General features: G+C 35.2%; 1 protein-coding gene across 1 annotated transcript in view; it reads right to left on the bottom strand.

Annotated features, from left to right (window-relative positions):
• The window catches only part of LOC136026060 (putative leucine-rich repeat-containing protein DDB_G0290503), a gene marked incomplete at its 3' end in the record, with an annotated part of 84,588 nt that overhangs the window by 35,193 nt on the left and 32,200 nt on the right, over positions 1-17,195 (bottom strand). The window contains 2 exon segments of the mRNA XM_065702245.1: positions 10,968-11,166; positions 13,992-14,227. Coding sequence (XP_065558317.1) covers positions 10,968-11,166; positions 13,992-14,227 — 435 coding nt within the window.

Genomic DNA, 17,195 nt, shown 5'->3' with positions numbered 1-17,195 from the left:
AACAAAGCTTATTGTTCGAATTAAACGGCCTGTGTGTTTCAGGAATCGTTCTTAAAGAATCAGGACAAAAATTCAAAACTTTAGCAAAAAGAGCAAGGTCTTGTGGAAGGAAGAACTCTTTTCATATACGTAATGGTTTCTGTCCGTTTTGAGTTTTGATGTTGCTCCTCACTTTTAATAGAAAAAACAAATTTTTTTAAATTTAATTTCTGATCGTCTTTAAATAATACCAGGAAATCCGGCTCTCTCTCTCCATGTAAAATTCCCGTACTTGCAAAATTACGATGTGTAAAATTCGAGAACAAACCGGTTTCTTTGTTAGTTTCTTCGTTACTTTAGAAACAAATTTGGCTATATATTTGCACATTAGGGGAGGGGGGGTAAAATATAGCGGGTCTGCATACAAAATGTGTTAGGTACAGTTATTTTTTATATCAAGAAGCAAGATTTGTTTTCTGATTTCCAACTGTCCAAATACTTTACCCCCCCCCCCTTATGTGCAAATATATAGCCTGAATTATATATTTCCCATCTATTCTGTCACTTGTCTTTGTATTGTCTCGTGCTAAGCTGAAAGAAACTAACGAAGAAACTGGTTTGTTCTTGAGTGTTACAAAAAACTTGAATGAGTGGCGTATAATACACAAATACCAAAATTCCTTCCCCTTACACAAAAAACTCAAATAAAATTCTAAAATTTGGAAAGCCTTATTTTCCATTGGGGGTCCCTTTAGGCGGGGGAGGAGGTATTTTCAGGAAGGAGGGAGTAAACACCTAGAACCTAGCTTGACAGAGGCTAATATTGTAAAATTGCTCTAAAATAAAAAAAAAAAACGAAAAGTAAAATCTGTAAAATTGCTAAAAATAAGGTAAAACTGGAAAAATAAGGTATTCCCTAGGAAATGTTTTAGAGTTACTCTGTAGCTACAAGACCAGTTGAGCATTTCTTTTTAAGCGTTTCTTACAGCTTTTCATGAAATTTTTTAATGATTCTGATTCTCCTGGGCTTAGAAAAGGTAATGCCCTTTCATCTAGTTTCATCATTCCAATTAACTGTCTAGTTTATCCCTTTGGTAACCTTGTGCCTATGGTAATAACTCAGCGATTGGACATTAACTGATTTCAGACATCCATTTTGTAAAAAAAATAAAATCCAATCCGGTTTCGTCAATCACTTATCTGAGACATTTGCTTATTCTATCTACCAAGTTTCATCCAAATCTCTCCACTCTAAGCGTTTTCCAAGATTTCCGATTTCCCCCTCCAATTCCCCCCAAAGTCAACAGATCTGGTCGGATTTTGAAACGAGAGCTATGAGACATGAGCTTCTTCTAAATATCAAATTTCATTAAGATCCGGTCACCCGTTCTTAAGTTAAAAATACCTCAATTTTTCTAATTTTCCAAATTAACAGCACCCAGCTCCCCCAAAGAGAACTGATCCGTTCCAATTAAGTCAACCAAATATCTATAACTTTTGCTTATTCTTCCCATCAAGTTTCATCCCAATCTCTCCACACTAAGCGTTTTCCAAAATTCATGTTTCCCCCTCCAACCCTCTATGTCCCCGGATTAAATTCGAATTGAAAATTGAGCATCTGAGACATAAGATCCTCCTATATATCAAGTTTAATTAAGATCCGATCACCGATTCGTAAGATACCTCAATTTTCACGTTTTCCAAGAATTCCAGTTTCCCCCTCCAACTTCCCCCAATGTCAACGGATCTGGTCGGGATTTAAAATGAGAGTTCTAAAGCACAAGATCTTTCTAAATATCAAATTTCATTAAGATCTAATCACCCGTTCGTAAGTAACAAATACCTCATTTTTCTAATTTTTTCGAAACACTCCCCCCTCAAATCCACCAAAGAGAGCGGATCCAGTCCGGTTATGTCAGTCACGTATCTTGGACTTGTATTCTTCCCACCAAGTTTAATCCTGATCTCTCCGCTTTAAGAATTTTCCAAGATTTCCGCCCCCCCCCAATGACACTGGATCCCGTCGGGATTTAAAATAAGATATTTGAGTTACGAGGTCCTTCTAAATGTGAAATTTCATTAAGATCCGATCACTCCTTCGTAAATTAAAATACCTCATTTTTCTAATTTTTCAGAATTAACCCCCCCCAACTCCCCCAAAGAGAGCGGATCCGTTCCGGTTGTGTCAATCACGTATCTAAGACTCGCGCTTATTTTTCTCGCCAAGTTTCATCCCGATCCCTCCACTCTAAGCATTTTCCAATATTTCAGGTCCCCCCCAACTCCCCCAAAGTGAGCGGATCCGTTCCGGTTATGTCAATTATGTATCTAGGACTTGTGCTTTTTTTTACCAACAAGTTTCATCCCTATCCCTCCATTATAAGTGTTTTCCAAGATTTTAGTTCCCCCAACTCCCCCAATTGTCAAAGGATGCGGTCGGGATTTAAAATAAGAACTCTGAGACACAATATCCTTCCAAACATTAAATTTCATTAAGATCCGATCGCCCGTTCGTAAGTTAAAAATACCTAATTTTTTCTAGTTTTTGCGATTTAACCGTCCCCGTACTCCCCCTAGATGATCGAATCGGGGAAACAAGAATTTCTAATTTAATCTGGTCTGGTTACTAATAAGCCTGCCAAATTTAATCGTCCTAGCTTACCTGGAAGTGCCTAAACTAGCAAAACCCGGACAGACAGACCGACAGAATTTGCGATCGATATATGTCACTTGGTAGATACCAAGTGCCATAAAAATTATTCACCATTATTTGGGCGTAAAATCATATTAGTAATTTTTTTTTCTTTCTACATTTAAATATAAGAAACGTTACCCTAAAAGGAATGTGGCCGTATTCAGCCACATTCCTTATATCACATGCATGTTATTTTTCACTTATTTATAAAAGTAGCGAATACAATTATAGAAGAGGTTTGCATCGCTTTGATGACTTTGATTAACTAAGCACTGCATCATGAGAGCGGAATATTCAGTCACTTTCTCAGTCCTTAAGACTGCCTTCAACAGAGTTTGCTTCCAAATCTAGCTCCTCTCTATTAGACTTGGACTCTGATTCAGGTGACCGTGCCTGTCCCAAGGCCCCCTCTCCTCTAAATAACGTCCTGGATACTGTCCCGAGGATTGTATATCAATTTCTACCTTCATCCTCCCATCATTCTTCCCTTAGAACTAATTCTGTATTTATCTGAAGAATTTTCTAAAACAACTGCTGAAACACGAGGGCCGTCAAACTAGAATAAGAATGTTTCAAAGACACTGTAGTCAGTAACAAGTCATTCGGTAGCAATTCGTTGAAAAGTAGGATAAATATTAGAAAAGGGCACAGTAACTTTCGATTTCCAACTGACTGATCCCCCTCAAAAGTTCGTTCGACCACCCTTTCGACATGAAGTGTCCCTGGGGAAAAAATGAACAAATATTAATATGTTGAACCCTTATGGGCCTTTAAAATAGGTAATGCAATACAATTGCCCCTGACTTAAACAGAAGAGTAGAAATTTCAATTTCCCTTCTAATGAAAATCCTGGAATTATTCAAGGTTAAAATAGGGGTAATTTTCCACAGGCGCGGGGAATATTCCGTGGGGGTATTTTCCGACGGTGGGGGGGGGGGGGGTAAATACCCGCTCCCGGGGAAAAGACGGCATGAATACACGATTTCTCTGAGATGTGAAATTCTAAATAAAAATGAGCATATTGATTCTGCTTTGGCCTCCACATTGGAACGCTTAAGGAAATTAGGTTAAAACTCTTAAGGATTGCTGAGAGGGCTGTCACAGGGGGCCAGAATTACTTCAACCTAAAGAAGACCAAATATTAAGAAGATTTTCAATCCATTTACAGAAATAATAATTCTCGTACCCTCAATCCAAAGTTGTATAGCACAAGTATTACCAAAATTTGTTGCAACTGTCTATAAATAGCAACCAAAATCTTGATTACTAAAGCGAAAAACCAAAAAAAAAAGTTTTACAAATATACCTTTCATTAATCAATTAAAAAAAAATTTCAATCAAAACGAACAGATAATTAGTTCTAAAATGTATTTTAAGACAACAGACGTACTTCAAAGAAAAGTAATGAGCTATATTATGCCTAATAAAGTCAAACAGTAATTCGAGTGTCGACCAAACATAAATTACTATCAGCAAATAATTAAAACCGAACCGGACCGAAATTACAATAAGTAATCAAGTTAAACTAAAAAACAGACAAAAATGACAGCACACAGGAGCAGGGCTAACACCCCCTATCAAACAGTTCGTGGTAACGAACTGTAGTAAGGAGCGACCCGGCTCAATAGAAACCAAAACTCTAAAAAATGGAATTTTGATACCAATAGCTACATCAAAAGAATCGCATTTTAATGCTGATTTTAAATATATAAGTTTCATCAAGTTTAGTCTTACGCACCAAAAGTTACGAGCCTGAGAAAATTTGTGTTATTTTAGAAAATAGGGGGAAACACCCCCTAAAAGTAATAGGATCTTAACGAAAATTACACCATCAGATTCAGCGTATCAGAGAACCCTACTGTAGAAGTTTCAAGCTCCTATCTACAAAAATGTGGAATTTTGTATTTTTTGCCAGAAGGCAGATCACGGATGCGTGTTTATTTGTTTGTTTGTTTTTTTTTTTCCCAGGGGTGATCGTATCGACCCAGTTGTCCTAGAACGTTGCGAGAGGGTTCATTCTAACGGAAATGAAAAGTTCTAGTGCCCTTTTTAAGTGACCGAAAAAATTGGAGGGCACCTAGGCCCCCTCCCACGCTAATTATTTTCCCAAAGTCAACGGATCAAAATTCTGAGATAGCCATTTTATTCAACGTATTTGAAAAACCTTATAACTATGTCTTTGGAAACGATTTACTCCTCCACAGTCCCCGTGGGAGGGGCTACAATTTACAAACTTTGACCAGTGCTTACATATAGCAATGGTTATTGGGAAGTGTACAGGTGTTTTCAGGAGAATTTTTTGGTTGGGGGGAGGGGTTGAGAAGAGGGGGATATACTGGGGGAACTTTCCATCGAGGAATTTGTCATGGGGGAAGAAAATTTCCATGAAGGGAGCGCAGGATTTACTGGCATTATTTAAAAAAAAAACAATGAAAAAATAAATATGAAAAAGTTTATTTCAGCTGGAAGTAAGGAGCAGCATTAAAACTTAAAACGAACATAAATTATTACCCATATGAGGGGCTCACCTCCTCCTAATACCTCGCTCTTTACGCTAAAGTGTTTTTAGCAATGTCAACTATTTATTCTACGGCTTTTGTGATTCAGGGGTCATTCTTAATGAATTGGGACAAAATTTAAAATATAATGTAAAGAGAGAGGTACTGACGAGGGGGCGAACCCTCTCATATGTGTATTAAAAACATGAGAATAAAACATTCTTTTCGTAAGCTAGTTTATGAGTTACGTATATCTTTTACTAATAAAAAGATTCGTAAAAATTAAAAGTTCTAGTTGCCTTTTTAATTAACCAAAAATTGGAGGGCAACTAGGCTCCCTCCCTCGCTCTTTTTTTCTCAAAATCATTCGATCAAAATTATGAGAAAGCCATTTAGCAAAAAAAAACTATGCAAATTTCGTTTTAATTATTTCTCTGCAGAGAGCCAAAATCAAAACATGTATTGATTCAAAAACGTTCAGAAATTAAATAAAAAAAACAAGTTTTTTCAACTGAAAGTAAGGAGCGACATTAAAACTTAAAACGAACAGAAATTACTTCGTATATGAAAGGGGCTGCTTCCTCATCAACGCCCCGCTCTTTACGCTAAAGTTTGACTCTTTCTCTCAACTCTTCTTTTTAAAACAGTAAAAAACTTTAGCGTAAAGAGCGGGGCGTTGATGAGGAAGCATATATATATGTATATTCTGATCTTTGCTAGGCATTAAATAAAAAAAACAAGTTTTTTCAACTGAAAGTAAGGAGCGACATTAAAACTTAAAACGAACAGAAATTACTTCGTATATGAAAGGGGCTGCTTCCTCATCAACGCCCCGCTCTTTACGCTAAAGTTTGACTCTTTCTCTCAACTCTTCTTTTTAAAACAGTAAAAAACTTTAGCGTAAAGAGCGGGGCGTTGATGAGGAAGCAGCCCCTTTCATATACGAAGTAATTTCTGTTCGTTTTAAGTTTTAATGTCGCTCCTTACTTTCAGTTAAAAAAACTTGTTTTTTTATTTAATGCCTAGCAAAGATCAGAATATATATATATATATATATATATATATATATATATATATATATATATATATATATATATATATATATATATATATATATATATATATATATATATATATATATATAAAATAAACTGTTAATCTACGATTCATTATATTTTTTAGGAAATCTTTGTTAATAAGAAAGTTTTTCGTTGTTATTATAAATAAAAATTCATAACTCAAAATAAGAATTGTTTTCAGCAACGCACAAGCGATTTTTTTGCGTCACTTTTCAGAGAGGTCTTTGGGTAACCGGCAAATTTAGTGCTTGTCTCAGTCTCCCTTTTCTCCCAAAGATATTTACATGAATGTTGCCTTTCAAGAGCAAACTGACAACTGACTTAGAACACTGGATCTTTACAAAAGAAATTCAAGAAAATTCATATAGCTTATAAAATCATCAAAAGTTTTCCTGTGATTACTAATCAGTTTTAACGCTATGATCGATCTATAAACATGAAATGATCGTTTGAATAGGTCGATCGTTGACAAGTCTATCTTCCAACATACACCGCACTCATAACTAATAGCTCCATGGTACTCCCGTCTACCCCACCCCTTTTGTTGATATTGCAGCACGTTGATCTGCATATATGCAGATATTGCATTTCTACAATACACCTTTGTCTTGTCTGTGACCTAGGAGCTAAATTATACGCTCGTCTTTTATTTGCTTGCTTAAAATACTTGTTTATTATATAATTTAAAATACATAGTATAAAAGAAAGAAAATTGCTTTCTTAAATGAAGTGAGAGCGAAAGTATCTGACTTAACGTCAGAGAGCAAGGACTATTCAATCTAAAGAATTAAGCTGGGCTTTCCAACCAAAACAGAACTATTATCGTAGCACATGCCCAACACATAGACCGACACATGCCCGTACACACAAGAGGAATGGGACAGAAAGGAGGCAATTACTAAGATAAATCTCCTTGCCATCTCACGACATTTACAACCCGAACCCTCTTTATAAACCATGGAAATCAGTTATAAAGTGAAAAGAAAAATTGGGCAAAAAGGGGAACATGTTCTCTAAGAACAACAAATTGTCTGATACTCATCTTGATTTTCGTCTTCATGGAGTTTATATTATTTATTGTTACAAAATCTGATTTCTTCTCTTTCTTATTGAGTAAGTAAATTGAGACAAATACCATCTTTCGGTAGGTTCAATCTCACTCTGACCTTGGTGGGGATGGGAGGTGTTGGCGGTAGGTTCATACTAGTCATCAGGGTATTTACAAAAACAAATTGCCAAATTTCAAACAAGCTACCTTGCTTGTAAGAAATTATTACGGTAGATGGCTTTCAACTCAAATCCTTTATTTTTAAAAGAGTATCATAATCATTGAACAAGAAAAAGAAGCAAAGCCAGGATTTAGTGGAAGATTGTCTACAGGCCATGCCCAAACAAAGAAAACCTTTTTTTAAATTCCTTTTGCCACTAAGTGGGCTCCCAGAGCGAGATCTCATTCAGAGAAAACCGGCTATGACCACCTAAACATGCAGTCTCTTAAGAGATTCATTTCTCATTCCGACTAATTACACGTATATTATTGTTACACTTTATTTAATATTATTCCTTATGCATTATATGTTATGCATTATATATATATATATATATATATATATATATATATATATATATATATATATATATATATATATATATATATATATATATATATTGTTCATTATATGTAATATTTGTTTAAGTATTTATACATATATTCGATATACTTATTCATTCCAACCAATTGGAAGAGGGAGAGGCCACTAGAATTGTTTAATTAGAACATTCATCAGCGAGGTCAACCAGTAATCCAGTATCAGTAACCTTGCTAAATCACCTATCCGAAACTGTATTACTGAGGAGAGCAAAAACGAGAAAATCAATGACCACTATCAGTAAGTTTGACTCTAGTCACAAAACAAATAAAATGTGAACTAGAAGCAAACCCACTAACAGTAATGCATTTCAGTTAAAACACATCAAACCTGCTCGCCAAAGTTTAAAACCCTTTAACCAAGGGGCTACAACACCCAACTCCTCACCTGTGAGCTAACACTTTTTTGTTACTCATTGCCATAAGGCTACCGCCTTCTCCACACTTGGTACCAGCCTGTCATCCCAGTCATTCCAGCCATCCCAATGAGTACTGTCAATTTTTTCCAATGTCGAGCAGAATATTTCGGGGAATTTGAGTTTACAAACATTTTTCAACTAACAAATTGCATTTAAAACACTGCAGCAGCAAACAAAACATAACTTTCATTTTCTAAACTTTTCACAATGCTGACACCAACTTGCTTTTATGTTTGCGAAAAAGAACACGATCAATGATTTCGGAGATAAAAAGGCAAACAAAACGAGACGAAAAAAAAAAAAAAATGCAACAAGCCCTAAGCTTACCACAATTTCGACTGAGTAAATACAAAATTCTGAAAGCGAAGGAAAACCTGGTTTACTTAAGCAGACAGAACTATTAAAAATCCTGGATACTTAGCCATTTCGACTTGACGGGTCTTCTAGCAAATACTTGTTGAAACAAAGGTAAGAGGGCCCATAAGAGATATCGAAAACAAATAGAGAAGGCGACGAGGAGTAACTTCTTCAAATTAACCTTATGGTCATACATAGAGTATCTTGTGTATAATTATTTTTTTTAACACTAAGAACAACCGAAACGAGGTTTTTTTTGAAATATTTGCTTTTTCTCTATTTTAATATTGACTGTAATTCCACCCCCGTTGTTCCTTCTAATAGATTTTCTCCTATCGTCATGCCAGTGTCGTCAGGAAATTTAATATATTTCTCACACCTCACATAAAAATAAACACCAACTACGTTCTATCAATCTTACAAAGTACTTAACGCATATCTCTTGAGTAGTAAACTACAATTTGAATATTAACGAGTCAGTAGTATATCTCTTGGGTATATCTATGGTCGAAAGCGGAGCAGGAAAAATGCTCAAAAGAAAGAAACGAATTTTATTTCCCAAAGGAATCGTAAAGATCAAAGTTGCCGTCCTAGGTCAACTTAACCAGTTCAGACTTAATCCATAAAAGGAGTACAAAGATTGAAACTCGACTATGATTCAATTTACAAACTCCTTTTTTGTTCTAGCTAGAGCACTAATTGGCAGGCTGGGAGGAGAAGCTCCAAAAGTAAAGTATCATGTTCCCCGGGTCACTAAATTGTGATGAGCATGAGCAATTTCCACGAAACTCAGATTTATCTAGATTATAATCATTTTTTAATATATTAAATACAAAATATTTTAAATATGTTGTTATAAATAGTTGTTATATTAAAATTTATAGAAGTTTGTCCCCTTTTAGCTAAATTTTGGTGGCTCAATGGGCTTACTTTAGGTTGTTGGGCCTTAATATTACTAGCAATTTACGATCGTTTTGTTCTCGGCAAATGTCTTTTCCTAAGAAGAAGGTTCAGGTTAGTTCCCCCAGAACTGTCAGAAACAGAGATAAATCGTGAAGCTTTATGGAGATTATTTTCCGCTTTTTACTATCATTCAGTCTTACCCTTCTTGATTTTATCTTCTATTAAAACAGACAAATATTTATTATTGCCAGTACTGAAAATCCCTACATTTTTTCCCTCCGTGGTATCGTAATACATATTGATATTTGAGATGAATGGCATTTTAGTATAATTGCCGTGCTATGTAGAAAGCTTTCGGATATCAGTAATAAGAAACTCCCATCGTTTTGTAGTTGGTGTTTTCTTTTTTTTTTTTCAAAGCATCAGCATACAGCGGGCATTCTTACTCACGTATCTGAAATATTGGTCAACTGTTTCCAAAAACCCTAATCAAGTGGCATAAACTGGGGGAGGAGAACATGGGGGCATTTGCACCCTCCTCTCTAGGTTATAAACTCCTTTTTTTGGAGAGGGAAGCATTTTCATTAAGAATACTCTTTTTGGTATTTTCACAGAAAAAACAAAACTGCCCTTACCCCATCCTCCTCTACGTTTTGAAAAATAAATTTTTCCTTTTTTCTCTCTAATTATCCATGCTTGGATCAGTTATTCCTCAAAAAATTATCTACTTGACGTTTTCAATAGGATATTCGATGTATAGGCATAGAGGATAGAGAGCGATTGTAGCATAGACAGCATGTACATGCACAAGCAACTTCTGCTAGATAGAAAGGAAAAACACTGCAGAAGCAGGTCATTTCAAAATATAGGAAATTGTGGAGAAAATTTAAGATTTGGAGGAGGGTAGGGGCAGTGACATTCTCCTCCTTAAAGGCTAGTCAATCATTTGTAAGATCTCTCTTGCTTCCAGTTGCGCTCACACAAAGGTGAAAACCAAAGTAAACTCTACAAATTTGGGAACAAATTTCCTAAGTCTTCAATTTTCAATTACACTGGAGAACTTTTCAAGTTTCGTATAAAAGAGGGCGTAAAAAGACAGCTATCGCCAATAATTTCAAATATTAAAACTAAGAAACTAAGACTAAGCTAAAACTAAACTAAACGAAACAAAAACTAAGATATAACCTATGACTAGCAGTAGCCGTTCCAGGATTGGAGGGCGTGTATTGGAGTATGTTTTACTACATGTACCTTAAAAATGCGTTATTTTCACTGGACATATTTGTGCTAATTCAAAGTAAAACAGATCAAAGGAAACTCTAACCACACCTAGCGGGGGGTGTCACTCCCTAGATCCATCACTATAAACAAGACAGGAAAAACACTTACTGGGTGAAGGCAAAGAGTCTGTTTCCATTTTTTCAGAGCGTAGTTCAAAAATCATGCCTCTCAGTTCCTCAATCAAACTAGACTGCTCGTCATTTCTTCTGGACAAGTCTGCATATTTCGCTTCTGAATTTTGCAACATGGTGGCTAACTCTGCATAATTTTCTTTGCTGTTTTTAAGAAGGCTCTCTAGAGAATCGACCTAAAACAAAGAATATGCTAAAATGGACAGCAAAATCAATAGTTATTGATGTTAAAAATCCCGATAGTCAATACTTGGTTAATACAATAAATTAAATACGGCAACATAATCATTAGTGATTTTGTATAGCATTGAAACATAGAAAACAATGTATCTATTCACTACAATAGCTGGACCTACCATTAGCATGTAGCCCCCCCCCCCCAGAATTTAATTCCTCCTATCCATGAGCAGTAGATGTACTCTTATCGATACTACCCACTTATATTCCTCCCTATTAAGTCCCGCCCAACTGTAAACTCCCTTGTATATGTTTTCTTTGCCTTATTATACACACATATATAAAGAAAAATAGGAGAGAGGAGAGAGGAGAGAGAAAGAGAGAGAGAGAAAAGAAAAAAAGAAAGAGTGAGAGAGTGAAAGAGAGAGAGAGAGAGAGAGAGAGAGAGAGAGAGAGAGAGAGAGAGAGAGAGAGAGAGAGAGAGAGAGAGAGAGAGAGAGAGAGAGAGAGAGAGAGAGAGAGAGAGAGAGAGACGTCTTTAACGTCAGACTTGCAACATGGTAGCAGAAAATTGAATAGGGGAAAAATTACTTTGAAAAATTTATGTTACCATTGACTTATTCTGAAGTCCCCGAGCACAGCCTCTGAGGGGGAGCCCAACTGATTTTTCTTTTTAAACTTATCTTGTGGTAGTGATGATGGGTGGGGGGGGGGGGGGCTTAAAATGTCCCAGGGCACTGAATTCCCTAGCTACGCCTCTGAATTTCATTCAGATATATTAGCTTCTTTTTTTTAACTTGCATGACAAATGGTTCAGCTTGGGCCACATTTACAATATCTTTCCACTAAGTTGGCCCTATTTTCAGAAGGGTAATTATTTCCTGTGAAGCAGAAAGGAGACCATTCCCCAAACATTTCTGCTCGTAATTTCGGTCGAGTTTATCATTCGGTTTTTTTTTTGCACTTGGGATTGCGGTAGAGAAATGGTATCAGATGTGTCTCTTAAACTTTAAAGCTAAAGAAATCATTGCTAAAGAAATCAGAGTTTATCCTTTGCTCCTTTAAAGTGATAACGTTAGAAACTTGGCCTAGGGCAAAAGAGTCAACTTTTGAACTAAGATAGATTTTTTTTTCGACGGCAGTCGATAGTCCTTGATGAGCTGATCAAAGTATTTGTCAGCCATTTTTTGGTAGAAAAAAATTCCTTCATGAAATATATCAATTCAAAAGTTTAAAAGCGTTGAAAACTTCAGTAGTAAGGTGTACACTGAAACCAAAAATAGGTCGATACAGAAATGGTATCAGATACACGTCTTAACCTTTAGAAGTTTTCTTATTGCTAAATAAATTAGAGTTAATCCTTTGCTCCTTTCTAGGTGCTGACGTTAGAAACTTGGCCCAAGACAAAAAAAGTCAACATTTGAACTAAGACAGGAAATTTTTTTTGACGGCAGTCGATAGCTCTTGATGAGCTGATCAAAGTGTATCCATTTTTTGGTAAAAACATTCCTTCATGAGATATATAAACTTGAAAGTTTAAAGGCGTTGACAACTTCAGTAGTAAGGTGCACACTGAAACCAAAAATAGGCCGATACCAATTTTGAGACATATAGGGGAATTTTAAGCAAAAGTCGGCTGTTAGGTAATAATCATCTTCGGCAATGAGGGGTTCACAACTTTTGCTAGTTGGTGTACCAATTATTTGTTTCCAGTGGTAAGACATGTAGGGGACTTGTAAGTAATAATCGGCTGTTAGGCTACAATCATCTTCAGCGATAACGGGTTTGCAACTTTTGCTAGTTGCAATGAGGGGTTTGTAACTTTTGCGAGTTGATGTGCCTGGTATTTATTTTAAGATCCTTAGAGTTTAACAACTTCAGCGTTTAATCGAAGCGAGGAAAAAAAACCAATTGTTGCTCTCGCAACACTTTACTCGGCGAAGCTGAACAAAAGGTTGCCGCAACACCTCACGTTGCACATGCGACTTAGATCTAGTATTTATTAGTAGCTTAGTTAATACTACTACTATAGCGCAGCACCAAGCCGCACGAGACCAGCACAACTACGCACACTGATTCTCCATCCCTATCTATTCAAAGCTTCCCTCTTTACCCCCCTCCAAGAAATTTCCATTTCCCTCAATTTTTTTGCGGCCTCGTCCCAACCCATTCAGGAACAACCTGCTTTTTGTTTGGACCTAGATGGATGGGTGAAAAAGAACGATCTTTGGCAATCAGTCATCCCCTTATTCTCAACCTTTACATCAACTGATACAATTTTATGAGTGTAATTACATAAAGCGGAGAAACGGCGCTTCTATATTCCATAGGTGAAAATTCCCTATTGTAATTCATACCCTTGTCTCAGTGTCACAAATACAGAGAAGAAGCGGGCATTTTGGGTCAAGGCGAGTCTCCGCAATACATCCATCATTATCTGCCCCATATACAATCACCCGAGTTCCCGTATAGACAAATATTTTGATGTTAGTAATATTTTGAAGTCAAAGCCTATTTATCATCAGATCTTTTTGACAAATGGCAGAACAGAGGTTTGAATATTTTATGGATAGTAATAGTTCTGCAAGTCCATTGGGAAAGCCTACTTGCTTGACAAAAATTTATATTGCCTGACCCCGAAGGATAGTTCATAGAACTACAAGTAGATTGAGAAAGCTCCTGCATCTAGTCTTTCTAGATTTTTCGAAGCTATTACCTTTTTGTTTTGGTAAAGCATTAGGATTCAAAATCAGATTTTACATTTTTCCATAGAGTCCCCTCTGCCCCTGTGTACATGAAAGCATACATCATAAAGTCAACTTACGTTCTTTTTGTAGATGTCACACTGTCTGTTTGCTTCATTGAGCTCAATTTCAAGTTGAAACATTCTATCTGAAAGAGAATCAGTTTCCCTTTGTTTCGCATCCAGCTTATCCTGTATTAGAGCTATTTCATCCGAGGTATGAGGTGGAGATCCTGGTACTTCTTGGGCAAGCTCCAAGTCTCTTCTTCTACGTCTCTCCATTTGGACATCAGATTTCAACTTTGCATTCTCATCAGCTACGAAACAGAAAAACATTAGGCCAAATACATTGTTATTATACACACTGATACATTTTTTTCTCATTTAATCAGGCTAATTTGATTTCCGCATTTATTCTTTTGTTTTCTTTGTTTATTATTTTCTATTTGATTATCTGTTTTTTACTTATTTTTTCATTTTATTTTTTGTGCCTTGTTTTTTTGCGTTTCCTATTTTTTTGTTATCTCCACTTCCACTTGCACTAAAGGTCTTTCCTAAAATATATGTACCCAGTATAATTTCTAAAGTTATCTTCAAGGTCAAATCCTGTGGTTATTACACATACCGACGAACAGAGTTTGAGCGGGAAAAAAAAAACAGTCCTTAAAATAGCATGAAGATACCCTCAGCCAAAAGCATATACAGGAATTTTTTGAAGGTGGGGTGGGGGGTCAAACCCGGCCACACATTTTCCTCCCCCGAATATGACCTTGACCTTCCTAATTTATATCGACAGTTTCAGAACCAGAATCTCCCGTTGCTCTAATTTTTTTTTCAATAAATGCCCTAAACAACAATCGGGTAGATTTCCTCAAAACGATTCAGTTTATACGCTTTCCACAAATTTTGATACCCAAAACTTCAAAACTTGAATCAAAATTTATTTAGAATTTTTTAACTACCTTCTGGGAGGGCATACCTTACTCCATCAATCAGATGCGGCACTAATTGACAAAAGAATTGCAAAAGGATAATCATCTTTATGAAGTTAGGACAAAGAAGTGAATATGATGAATAAAGAACCATTGAATTGAATTAAAAAAATGAATATAATGAATATAAAGAAATATAAAGAAGTAATGAATAAAAAACTATGGGGAAAATGTCTGTTTGGTTTGTTTGGCTTTCACATTAAAATGTTCTTCTGTCATTCTTTCGCTTCTTTTCACTCTTGGTCTTTCATTTCTTTTTTCTATATCTCTTTTAAATGCTTATCTGTTATTTTTTCATTTCTTTTCGCTTTCCTTTTTTTATAGTGCATTCGATTTGTCGAAACGTATGACGTCGGCAACTAACGAAGAAGCTTGGTAAGGGGCGGTTTTCTTTTAAAAGTACTAATGTTCAAGTTTTATGTGTATATATATATATATATATATATATATATATATATATATATATATATATATAAAATACATATAGTGTTTTATACAGACACTATTTTTCATTAGCATAAATTATGCTTAGAGGACGATCCAAAAAAAACACTAAGGTTATGGCCTTTTAAGCTTCCTTCTGTATACACATCTAAAATTTTGAACAACAGAAGCGATTAGGTAAGTTTGGATTAGGGAGAAAAGACAATTTTGGGGGATATTTAGATTTACCACCAGCCCCTACTTTTGCCCGATTTGTAAATGACAAGGTCTTTAATTTTGCAAGCGAGGTCGAAGAGTTGCTGATACATGATAGGATTACAATAGTGTCATGCATTGATAAATGGTGTTTTATACAGACACTATTTTTCATTAGCATAAAATATCCTTAGAGGACGACCCAAAAAAACAAAACAAAAAAAAACACTAAGGCTATGGCCTTTTAAGCTTCCTTCAGTAAATACATCTAAAATTTTGAAAAACACAATTTAAATCTCATAGAGGTGGGGGGGGGGGGGAAATAAAGATTTTAGAAATTTCTGGGAACCACTGGTAAATATGTACGAGGGGATAGTTTGTTAAGACATGTAGGCGATGGATTTTTATTGTTTTTGTTGTCAGTTAAAAATACCCACCTTGCTGTGTTGTTTTTGGTGGGTTTGTACAATTTGAAGTTGCATTTCATTTTTTTGATATTTTTTTTTTGCTTTGTCATCTTTTTATTTTGTTGTGTTATTATAGACTAAGAGCTTTGGCAACAAAATCTCAGTAAGAAGTATTAATGATACAAGAAAAGCAATTCTATTTATTTTTGAAATAAATCAAACGATCAAGTTCATGCGCAAGTCATTTTATCAAAAGAAATCATTGATTAACCTCAGCTACCAACATTGATAGAAAAAGAGTATGAATTCTATTACTATTATTGTTTTATAATAATACAACTTCGTTTTATGACTTTATTCTAACAACCATTTTGAGGAAACAAATTCGCTTCCGAAAAAAAAGAAAAGAAATTGACCCTATTCCAGTTCAGAGCCGCCACACGGATTAATTTCTATTAGCGCCCTCCTCTTCTCACCATTTTTACCTATTACACAACTTTAATAATTAATTTATCTGAACAAGCCCAAACCATATATCCAGAACCAAAACACATAATTTTATTATAATTTTAACACGGGCAAATCAGAATACCTTTACTAATTCAGAGTCCAAAATTAAAAACTCCCAAACTAAAAACAATATCTTAAAAAACTTCCACAGTGTTTTCTTTACTTAGGCCCTGCTTATCTTTGATGCATACTCACTAAATTTTGTCAAGTAAAAACAAAATAAAATCGTAATACAAAAATTCAAAAGATACTTCTTTTCCAAGTGGCAAATCTGTAATTATGCTGTTTCTTTTATTTTTAAAATAAAAAATAGCCTATAATATTTTACAAAATATTAAAAAACCATTAGGTATTTGGTGCAACGTTTTGCGATGCAAATGTGATCTAGGGGGACAGAGGGTCTCCTTTAGGTTTACCCTTGTTTTCACCATAGAGTAATCCTGAAAAAGGGAAAAATCGACAATTTCAACCATTAATAACACAACAACAACCTTAAGTGTGAGAAACAACACTATTTTATGTGTGAAAAATTGAATTGATTCACTGATTGCCAGTTGGAATACAAAAACGGGGTCATGTTCACTTTTCAAGATAATGACAAAGTTAATGATAGCGAATATAAACTATACCATATCGAAATTTCAATCAAGACTAAGATTTAAGTTAGCTTAAATTATTTATAAGATTAAGAAGTTTTGAAACACAGAAATTTTATCTTAAAACAATATTCTGGGACT

The sequence above is a fragment of the Artemia franciscana genome, chromosome 4 (assembly GCF_032884065.1).
Source record: "Artemia franciscana chromosome 4, ASM3288406v1, whole genome shotgun sequence".
Lineage (NCBI taxonomy): Eukaryota > Metazoa > Arthropoda > Branchiopoda > Anostraca > Artemiidae > Artemia > Artemia franciscana.
Note: the sequence above shows the minus strand (reverse complement) of the source record. Positions and strands in the feature narration are given on the sequence as shown.